General features: G+C 41.8%; 1 protein-coding gene across 3 annotated transcripts; it reads left to right on the top strand.

Moving 5' to 3' along the window:
* Positions 1 to 77: 77 nt before the first annotated feature.
* On the top strand, positions 78 to 10,314 carry GNPNAT1 (glucosamine-phosphate N-acetyltransferase 1). Of its 3 annotated transcripts, none has more exons than XM_004584826.4 (6): positions 78 to 227; positions 5,787 to 5,954; positions 6,826 to 6,888; positions 8,021 to 8,148; positions 8,368 to 8,429; positions 9,489 to 10,312. In XM_004584826.4, the coding sequence occupies exons 2-6, from the start codon at positions 5,801 to 5,803 to the stop codon at positions 9,634 to 9,636; spliced, it is 555 nt and encodes a 184-aa protein (XP_004584883.2). In that variant the 5' UTR covers positions 78 to 227; positions 5,787 to 5,800; the 3' UTR covers positions 9,637 to 10,312. The 3 variants fall into 3 exon arrangements, with proteins under 3 accessions (XP_004584883.2, XP_058522429.1, XP_058522427.1); XM_058666446.1 differs by having other exon boundaries at positions 161 to 285; positions 9,489 to 10,314; XM_058666444.1 differs by lacking the exon at positions 78 to 227 and adding an exon at positions 277 to 415 and having other exon boundaries at positions 9,489 to 10,314.
* Positions 10,315 to 10,598: the final 284 nt, after the last annotated feature.

Genomic DNA, 10,598 nt, shown 5'->3' with positions numbered 1-10,598 from the left:
AGCCTCCCGCGCCTCCGTCTGCGCCCAGCGCGCGCCGCGCTGCGTGAGGAGGCCGGGGCGGGCTGGAGGCGTTGGCGCTTGCCACGTTGAGGCCCCGGCCGTGGCGCGGGTGGCGGAGGAGGAGGTGGGGCTGGCTCTAAAGCCGGATCCGGATCCGGTACAGTGTTCTTCGGCGAGTGAGAGTCCGCTGTGCCCGGAGAGGAGCGCCGACCGCGGGGCCTCCGCTGGTGAGGAGGGGCCGGGGCCGACGTCTGGTGGGCCTTGGCGCGCGGGGCCATCAAACAGGTGCCTGCTGCCCGGCTGGAGGCGGACTAGGCTCCGGCCGGGATCTGTCGGAGCCACCTGGCTGCACCAGGGGCCGGGTCGGTGAGGGCGGCTCCGAGGAAGTTGAACGGACCTGGCGCCTGGAGAGGAGGTGAAGGGTGCTTGCCGGGGGTCCTGGTTGACTTTGCTCCCAGGCTTTGGCGTGCGGAATCGGCGCGATTGCCTGTGCCTCGGGCCCCCTCGCCCATCCTTTCCGGGGCACACCCACGGTGGCCAGGAGCCACTGGCCACTCACTCCTGCGTCCACTCTGGAGATTGCCTCTGGCCCTGGGGACGGAGGGCTAGCCTTTGTCTCTTCTTGGGATTCTGGCCTTAGAAATACCCACTGCTGTGGCTCCTGGCGCAACAGCAGACCTTTATGTAAGCTGAATGAGATATGTCGTACAAGATTGAATGAGCCATGATGCGATTCGTTTTGTTGGGAGGTAATCGTTCCTGAACGAATCTTAGAGTGGGTCTAATGAAATCCTGTGGGTTTATTTAGGCAGGGTTCGCCGAGCTACCTCTCCGGTAAAAAGCATATAATGGTGTAAACACTGCCCTCTGTGGAGTGTGGTGTGGTAGACCTCAAGGGGCAAACGAGGATTCTGGTCTTGATCCATTCATTGCCTGTGTAACTTTGGGGGCAAGTATTGTTCAGTTCTCTGTGTTGCACCTTCCTAATCAGCAGTGACTATTTGGGTTGCAAGGATTAACTGTGAAAAAAGTGCTTTAGGATATTCGTGCAATGGCACTACTGAATCAACATGGCAGGGCCTGCTACAGTCAGTGGGAAAGAACTGCTTTTTAGGTTCAGAATGACGTCAGTTGTTAACAAAACGTGTTACAGACCAACTCTAACATAACCCTCAGGCTGAGCCCCTCCCACGCCGTGCACTGTGTACTGCCATAGCCTCCTGGACTGTAGATTATGTCTGAATATTTTGCAGCTGGACCTTAAAAACTCTCCATGTGTTTCCTACTTGTTGCTCTCAATGGGCGTTTTCCCCAGTAGCATCTTCTGCATTTGTATTTAACACGCTATAGAGACTGGGAACCCAAGTTTGCTGAAATTATATCTAAAATGGAGTGAAAAACCTTATGTGATACTATGGGATTACTTGGGGCAGTTTGGGATTCTAACTTCATTGGGGTTTTGAAATGTGATCTCCAGGTAAGTTTTAATCAATCATTCACTAGGCTTTTATTGGCTTAGGGTTGGGCATTTATGGGTCTTATAAAGCATGCCAATTTCAGTGAAATGGAAAGTGCTCTTGAATAAAGAGGGCTAAGGTTTACTTTTTAAGATTTTGTTTATTAAAGATTTGTTTTATTTTTATTGGAAAGGCAGATTTACACAGCAGAGACAAAGATCTTCCATCCACTGATTCACTCCCACGTGGCGACAAAGCCTGAGTTGGGTCGATCTGAAGCCAGGAGTTTCTCCCACTTGGGTGTAAGACCCCAAGGCTTTGGGCCGTCCTCCGTTGCTTTTCCAGACACCATTTATCAGGGAGCTGGCTCAGAAGTAGAGCAGCCAGGATGGGAAGCAGGGCCTGCATGGGATGCTTTACCCACAGTGCCACAGCGCCAGCCCTAAGATTTACTTTTTATAATCAAAAACATGTAAGTTAGTTGATAATGATAACAAGATTTGACTCCATTTACCATTGTCTGGAGGCACCTTGGGAGGTGAGTACCTCTGTGAACCTGTTACCCATTTGGCTCTTCTCTGAAATCCTTGGATTTTGATATTAAGATTGCATCTTGCTGCAGCTTGCCATGCATGGGCACCAGCAGGTTTGTTGTTTGAGCATGGAGTGACGAAGTGAGCCGTAAGCATGGCTTTGTGATACAGTTCATAAGTTTTTATAATAAGTCTCCATTGCCTGGCCATTGAATTCTGATTTCTACCAGCATGTTCTTTTTAATGTATTTTGACCAATGTTAAATTTTCATTTTCCAAAGTATTGCTTGACTAAATGTTTAACCTGGTACAACATAGTAGGGAACTCATCTGCATGAGTGTAGCTTCAGATAGGAGCGTGGCACCTGAAGTCCGACTGCCTAAGGCACTGACAGTATGATGTGAGGTACAATCCAGGGCTCCATGGGCCAGCATTATGGTGTAGCAGGTAACGCTGCCTGCGATGCCAGCATCCCTTACGGATGCAGGTTTGAGTCTGTGCTGTTTCCCTTCCAACACAGCTCCCTAATGGCTGGGGAACCAATGCAGGATAGCCCAAGCATTTGGCCTCTGTGTGAAACCTGGAAGAAGCTCCTGGCTTTCACTAGGCCCAGCCCCAACCACTGCAGCCCTTTGGGGAGCAAACCACTGGATGAAAATCTGTCTCTCTCCCTTCCTGTGACTTTTTCAAATAAATAAGTCTTTAAACATTTTTTTTAATTAGTGAAAATTTCACAACAGTGGCAGAATATTAAACCAAGGGAGGGACCTTCACACTGGTCTGGCATCAGCTGGCCTTGTCATGTTTGGAATGTTCACTCTGTTCCCTCTTAAGTTACTGCAGCTTCCTTGGCTGTGATATGGGGATAATAATGGTACATCTTTCAGTGTATTTTAACAGATGTAAAATAATAAATATTAGCCAGCCTTACTTATTGTTTAGGGGCATTCATAGAATATCTGCTGTATCTGTTTACCTGGCTGTGTCTCTTTCTAAACTCAAGCAACACAAAGGAAAAAGGAATCTATTGAACTTTAAGTTTTGCTAGTTAGTATTCATCCAAGTACTGTTTAGTATTTACATATTTAACACTGTTTGCTTCACTCTTAAAATTATGCTAAATACTTAAATTTTCTAATACGTTCTTGTTTCTGCATGTAGTGTACATTTTCAGGTATTTACCTTACATACCAGAGAAACAACACTGCTGCTCACCTTCCCCTGGAGAGTACGCATAGAAGCCTCAGGGGTCCAGTTACCTGGGACACACGCTGAAATGCATACATCAAAATTAACTCATTTCAAATTTGTTTAAGTTGACATGAGTGATTATTTTAATCATCACAATTTATAGCCTTTCTCACTATTTTTAGAACTAGGTATAATGTATATAGCATAATTTTATCTGAAAACTTTATTTGTCCAAGAATGCCAACTTTTGGTATAACATAAACATAACAGACACCCTGTCATTCTTTGTATGTGTGTGTGTGGTTCTTTTTGTAGTCCTTGAATCTAGCCTAGTGCCCGGGTTCATGAACTAAGGCTTAACAAAATAAGAAGCTGTAAACTTCACTTTTATATTTATTGATAACTAGACTACATCTTGGTGAGCACCTTCAGTGTTGTGGGCATTAACCGCCTACTTCTTCCAGAAATGTCATCTCCCTTTTATAAATGAGGGGACAAGATTCTAAGACCTGAATTACCTTCTCTCATTTCATTGAACTGATACTTGAACAGCCAGCCTTCCAAACTCAGACTTTTTCCTTGCCTGGGTTTAAATCCCAGCTGTGCGAGTTCTGTGGCCTTGGTAAATTACTTAGCATTCCCAGTGCCTCTGTGAAGTTGCGATGATAATAACCACCCCTGTGCTGTCACTTACTGAAGTGAATGAATTAGTAACGTGTCAAGTTGCTTCAACAGTGCCGGACACACACCCAGTGCTGAACACATGGAAAGTTCTGCAGGAAGCCATGCTGCCTTCCCAAAGCCTGTGCTGTACTGCACCGTTCCCTATGTAGTCACACGGGCAGAAATGCAATCCACCTTTAAAGTGAAAAGTTTTTGCTTTTTAAAAGCATATTGTGATTTGTGAACTAGAGAGCATTTGGGAGTTATTAGGAAAATTATTGTCACTGAAATATTTTTTCACATACATATAGATAGAAGTGAAAGTAGGAGTCTCTTTTAGTCTAATTATTAGGAAGACAACTCTGAACTCACAGCAGTGCTGCCAGTCCAGCTTATGCTTTGTAAAACTTCTTTATCCCTCCCAGCATATGTGAATCTTACTTTATTAAAGCAGTACACCCATTTCTGAGTATCCAAATCAGGGGGAAGCAGGTGTTCGGCCCAGTAGTTAAGAGTCCATTGTGGAGGACCTGGGTTTGAGTGTTGGCCCCAGCTCCTTACTGTAGCTTCCTGCCAGCATGGGCAGCATCAGGCAGTGGCAGTAGCTGCCACCATCACCTGCCTGGGAGACCAGGATTGACTCCTAGTGTGCTCCAAGCAGTGGAGGCTTTAGGGGAGGGGGCGATATTGTGGGCATTTGGGGATGGAACCATCTGTTGAGAGTTCACTTTATCACATAAATATCATTTAAAGGCATTATGGAAAATACCATAATTGATCATTTTGTAACAGCATGGAAGATACTGGCTATTGTTATTTTTCTTTATTTTATATTTGAAAGACAGAGAGGAAACAGACTTTCTATCTGCTGGTTCAGCGTCCAGATGCCTGCAGCAGTGAAGGCCAGGCCAGACTGAAGCCCGGAGGCTGGAGCTCAGGCCTGGTCTTCCATGTGGCTGGCAGAGCCCCGGGCACTGCAGACATCCCCTCATGCCTCCCATGGTACACACCAGCATAAAGCTGCAGTGAAACAGGGCCTGGACTTGAAACTATGTGTGCACTTAAAGTGGCACCTTGCACCAAATACTGACTATTCTTAAACTGCTTGGGTTGAGTCAAGAAATTTGTTACAAAAACAGAATCCCGAAGACTCTTGGTTTGTATCTGTTGTAGCTACTGTCAACTATTACTGGGAATGCACAGAGTAATTTGAGCTACTTCATCAATTATTTCTCCTCATAGTAGAAGGAAGGGGGAAAAAAAGTTGTATAGCCAGTAAGTTTGTGTCAAAACTAATAAACAATTCTTAGTCCAATTTTTAAAATCCAAGCATGCAATCTGAACAATCTGGAAACTCAGGAGCAGTCAAGCTATTCAGCACTATGCCAGTGACGCCAGGCCACAGTTCTTGCTGCTAGCAGGACCAGCACTGTGGTTCAGTGAGTTAACCCGCTGCCTGTGACACGGGCACCATCTTGAATGCCAGTTCTTCTCTGGGCTGCTCCACTTCTGAGGCAGCTCCCTGCTCATGTGCCTGGGAAAGCAGCTGAAGCTGACCAGAGTGCTTTGGTACCTGCCATCCCTGTAGAAGGCCAATCCATCACAGCCATCTGGGGAGTGAACCAGCAGATGGAAAATTTCTCTGGCTGTCTTATCTCTGTAACTGCATCTGTCCAACAAATAAATCTTTTTTTTTTTTTAAGATAACCTGCTAATAAGGAGTTTTAAAGCTTAAATTTGTCAGTCACTTGTTTAGTACATTTTGTTTCTGCTAGCTAGCCTGGTTTCTCTATGTATCTGTAGCTGTAGAATTTGACAGGCTAAAGTGGAATGTCTTACATATTTGCCAAAGAATCTTTCCCAGTGGCATTGATATTAACAAAATAATCTCACTGTAGTTTTCTTGGGTGAAATGACTTAACATTTAACATTTTATTATAGATCTAACTGGAACGATGAAACCTGATGAGACGCCGATGTTTGATCCTAGTCTGCTCAGGGAGGTGGACTGGAGCCAGAACACGGCTACGTTTTCTCCAGCCATCTCTCCCACGCATCCTGGAGAAGGCTTGGTGTTGAGGCCTCTTTGCACTGCTGACTTAAATAGAGGTATGGAGTTACCTAGCTTACACATCCTGATGAGGATTATAATTAGCCCTCTTATTTTCTCCATAAACATTATGATGTTAGTAACTTTAAAAGTAATGTTCCTGGAGAGAGAACAAAAAAAGTATTACTGACTTTTGGTTTTGTTTATAATTTTTAAGTGTCAGGGACAGTTCAACTGTCAATGTGTCATGGCTAAGTCCAAATATTACTGTGAAGCAAGTCAAATACAGCACTGCTACTTCCTAATTAAGCCGAAAGATAAACAGGAGACATTACCATGCATGACGACACACAAGGAAGGACCTTCTCTAAGAAGCCAGAAGCAAGACAAGAGGAGAAATCATTTTCCTTGGATACAATGCAAGGGTTTTGTGTATATTACACACATACACACACACAATTAAAACATGTAGGCCCTCCAAAATAATTTTCTTAAACTTTTGTAATTACCAAAGTGAATTTTTTTTCTTTAGTATAATATCTGAAGACATTAATCTTGATCTAAGTATTAATCAGATAAGTATTCTACAGATAAGACTGTAAAAGTGTTAGTATTACATTGGTTTACAGATATCATACATGCTCATATTAAGATTCTGGGCACTTAAGACACACCAGATTATCCCTTGCATTGAACTTACACTAAAAAATTAAGTTCTGGATCTGCAAATATTAGATATACATGTGTGGCACTGTTTCAGAAATCTTATGCCCAAATGATTGGCATAATTGTTTATTATGTAATGAATAAACAGTTACTCATTATGGAAGGTTTTGAGAAAATAGCTGCCTGTCATTTCACCAGCTTAACATTGCTTCTCTTCATCATCTTTTTGCTCCTCGTGACTTGAAATTTGTTTTTCAAAATTAGGGTTTTTTAAGGTACTGGGCCAGCTGACAGAGACTGGAGTTATCAACCCGGAACAGTTTATGAGTAAGTATGTTACCTCTTCTCCAAAGAAAAGAAAGGGAAACAAACTTTTGTTGAGAGCTCTGCCTAGTGCCAATTTCTATTTATATAGTTGGAAGTTATTAAAATAGCAAATTAGGTATTCTCTTACTTAAATGTTTAATGTGGTCAAGTTTTTCTAGAATCCAAAAGCAGCAATCACTTTAACAAAAGACCTAATTTTAGATAATTATAATATAAACCCTAGGAGGAGCTTTAGAGATTTTTTTTAATGTAGTATTTCCTTCCATGTGGATAAGTTATTCACCAAATAAAAATGTAACAGCACATGCTCTGATCGCAGTGTTTTTTTAAGATTTAATTTTTATTTATTTAAAAGGAAGAGTTGCAGGGAGATGTAGAGATGTCTTCCATCCCCTGGTTCACTCCTCCACAAATGGCTGCAACTGCTGGAGCTAAGCCGATCCAAAGCCAGAAGCCAGGAGCTTCTTCCACTTCTCCTGCTTGTATGCAAAGAGCTGGATGGGAAGTGGAGCGGCTGAACTGGAACCAGTGCCCATATGGGATACTGGCACCACAGCCACCAGCTTTACCTACTATACCGTCAGCGCTGGCCACTAAGTGCTTTTCAATCTAATTGGTGTTGATTGTTGATGTTCTAGTTACTTGGTCATCTTTAATGCAGTTCTTTAGAAATATAAAGTAGGGCCCAGCACACTGGCTCATTGGCTAAATCCTTGCCTTGCATGTGCCAGGACCCCGTAACAGTGCCAGTTTGTGTCCCAAATGCTCCACTTCCCATCCAGCTCCCTGCTTGTGGCCTGGGAAAGCAGTAGAGGACAGCCTAAGGCCTTGAGACCTTATTTCTATGTGGGAGACTCAGAAGAAGCTCTTGGCTCCTGGCTTCAAACTGGCTCAGTTTTGGCCATTGCAGCCACTTGGGGAATGAACCGGTGGATGGAAGCTCTTTTTCTCGGTCCCTCTCTCTGTAAATCTGCCTTTTCAATAAAAATAATTTTTTTTTAAAGTAAATCACTATCATAAAATAGCCTTATTCAATAATTAAGTCAACCAATACTAGTTATTTTATCCTAGTATTTTTCTGAGACCTTATAGAATTGACTACTTATAACATTTTGTTTTCCAACTTCTACAGAATCTTTTGAGCATATGAAGAAATCTGGGGATTATTACGTTACAGTTGTAGAAGATGTGACACTAGGACAGATTGTTGCTACGGCAACCCTGATAATAGAACATAAATTCATCCATTCCTGTGCTAAGGTATGTGCTCACATTGTTTGAGTAGAAAACACAGGTCTTTTTCTCTCGCACACAAAATTGATTTTGAATGTCCGTTATTCGGTGTTAGATAATGTGCAATCTTAGATTTGGGGGGTGAAAAAATTGTATTTTGCATTCTTGGTTTCTGTGAAGTTCGTGTTCACGCGTTACAGCTAAAAGCAGATGCTCTAGCGCCTTTCTGACTTTAACTGTTTCCAGAGAGGAAGAGTGGAAGATGTTGTGGTCAGTGACGAGTGCAGAGGGAAGCAGCTCGGCAAACTGTAAGTAAGCAGAGATCAGGGAACCTGGACAAGTCCTGTTTGAGTTGCTCGTCAACATACTTGTTGAAATGGAATCCCTTCTTACTGTATAGCCGACTGAATTTAGTGAAAAACAAAGTATTATACTACTGTTACCTCATAGTTTGAAACTTACATCTCATTTATCAGCACTACCATCTTTTAAGTTTTAACAGTAGTATTCTCATTTTAAGTAGGAAAGAAGTTTTGGGTGAGTCAGGTGATTTGCCCATTTATCAAAGGAAATGTTTACCTAGTAGAGAATATTCTGTGACCTCAGGCTTGTGTTAGAAATATATATTAAAACACTCTACCTGTACAAAGGGGCTTCAAAAAGTTGTGTACAAATGGAATTAACAGGGCAGGTATTTGGTGGAACACTGCCTGAGTCCTGGCTGCTTCTGAGTGCTGCTAGCGTGCACTGCAGGAGGCAGCAGTGATGGTCCGAGGGCTCCCCACAGGCGACAGTCTCAGCTGCTGGCTTTGGCCGTGGCCAGTCACCTGGGGGTGAAACAGGAAGTGCAGAGCACCTCTCTGCCTTTCAAATCAATGGCTACGATGAAAAGATAATGTGAATTTTAATTAACTTTGGATTCTCTGAAGAATCTGTAAAGAGGTATACATTTTTGCTGTTGTGTATTCAGACCAACATTGGATTGATACTTTCACAAATACTGAAATTCAAAACTGACGATATGCCAATATGGGAGTGTTGTCTACTTATTCCTAGGTATCTCAATACATGTAGAAGACCTCTTATAGAATAATCCTGGCAATATTTTCAAAAAGGTTGACAATGCCTAATACTAATATCAACCTTTTTAAAAAGGGTTTAGGGTGATTACTAGTAGTCCTATTACTGAGTTCGATTACTGGGTTAATTATATTTGAAACTAAATAAAAACGTTCTAGTGATTTAGGTCTTTACCAACTATGATCTAAAAAGTATTTCTAGTAAAGATTGAAGTTGTATATTATTCATGTTGATAATAAAATATAATAAGTGTTATTTTTCCACTCCCACCCCCTTTTAAATTTCAGGTTATTATCAACCCTAACTTTGCTAAGCAAGAAATTAAACTGTTATAAGATTACCCTTGAATGTCTACCACAAAATGTTGGTTTCTATAAAAAGTTTGGATATGCAGTATCTGAAGAGAACTACATGTGTCGGAGGTTTCCGAAGTAAAAATGTTATGAAGCTGTACTCTTCAGAGAGAAAACATTGTTGCTGCAACCCAATGACCTCCATAAATACCGGACGGAAACAGGATCTTAATACAAGTATAATGACATTTAGAGGATTACTTGGGGCTTGTGGGCATACTGAGTTTAGATTACAAATGGGATGATTTTTAACCGAAAGAATATATTTTTAACTTGAATCTTTTCTTGCATTGTATTTTTCTAAAGTCTGGCTTCATTTCTTAGTCAATATGATAAGTTGTTAAATGTCTGGTATCTGTACTGCTCATTTTCAAAAAAGCTTGTGTCAGGGCTGGCCAGTGCTGTGCTGCACGGGGCTAGGCTGCTGCTCAGGAAGCCAGGCTGGAACGCTCCGATCTCGTTTTCTGACAGTGCAGCTGGGAAGATGGGAAAAGATACCCAACTACTTGCTTCCCTCCACTCTCATGGGAGACCAGGAAGCAGACTGAAATTAAAAGAATTTATATGTATATAGAACATACACAAAGTCATAAATTTTTGTTTCAAAGAAACATCTAAGTATATTTGGGGCTATGTAATTTCCCACATATTAATTACTTGAAGTTAGATAAATTAGTTGTATCTCTAATACATCCAATATTTCTTGGTCCACATACTGGTAACAACACTGAAATCTGACTGGCCTTTTAAAATAAAAAACTTAAATGTTGTACTAAAGTTTATCTGTGAAATGTAATTATTACAGATAATTCAGAACATAGTGGGGCACCTGAGGTTCAGTAACTTAGCAAATCTTGGCATGTGCTAGAAATAACCTTATACCTGAAACCTGTCTTCTGAATAAGATTTTTATCAAAAATATTATAAAATTAAGTGGAATATTTCAAAATGTATAGCATTGTATTTGCCACATCCTTAAGATATTGGTGGATGTTAGTCTAATTTTTTGTGTGCTGCGATCCTGCTCATTATCCTGTTTTAATT

This window comes from Ochotona princeps, chromosome 6 (genome assembly GCF_030435755.1).
Source record: "Ochotona princeps isolate mOchPri1 chromosome 6, mOchPri1.hap1, whole genome shotgun sequence".
Lineage (NCBI taxonomy): Eukaryota > Metazoa > Chordata > Mammalia > Lagomorpha > Ochotonidae > Ochotona > Ochotona princeps.
Note: the sequence above shows the minus strand (reverse complement) of the source record. Positions and strands in the feature narration are given on the sequence as shown.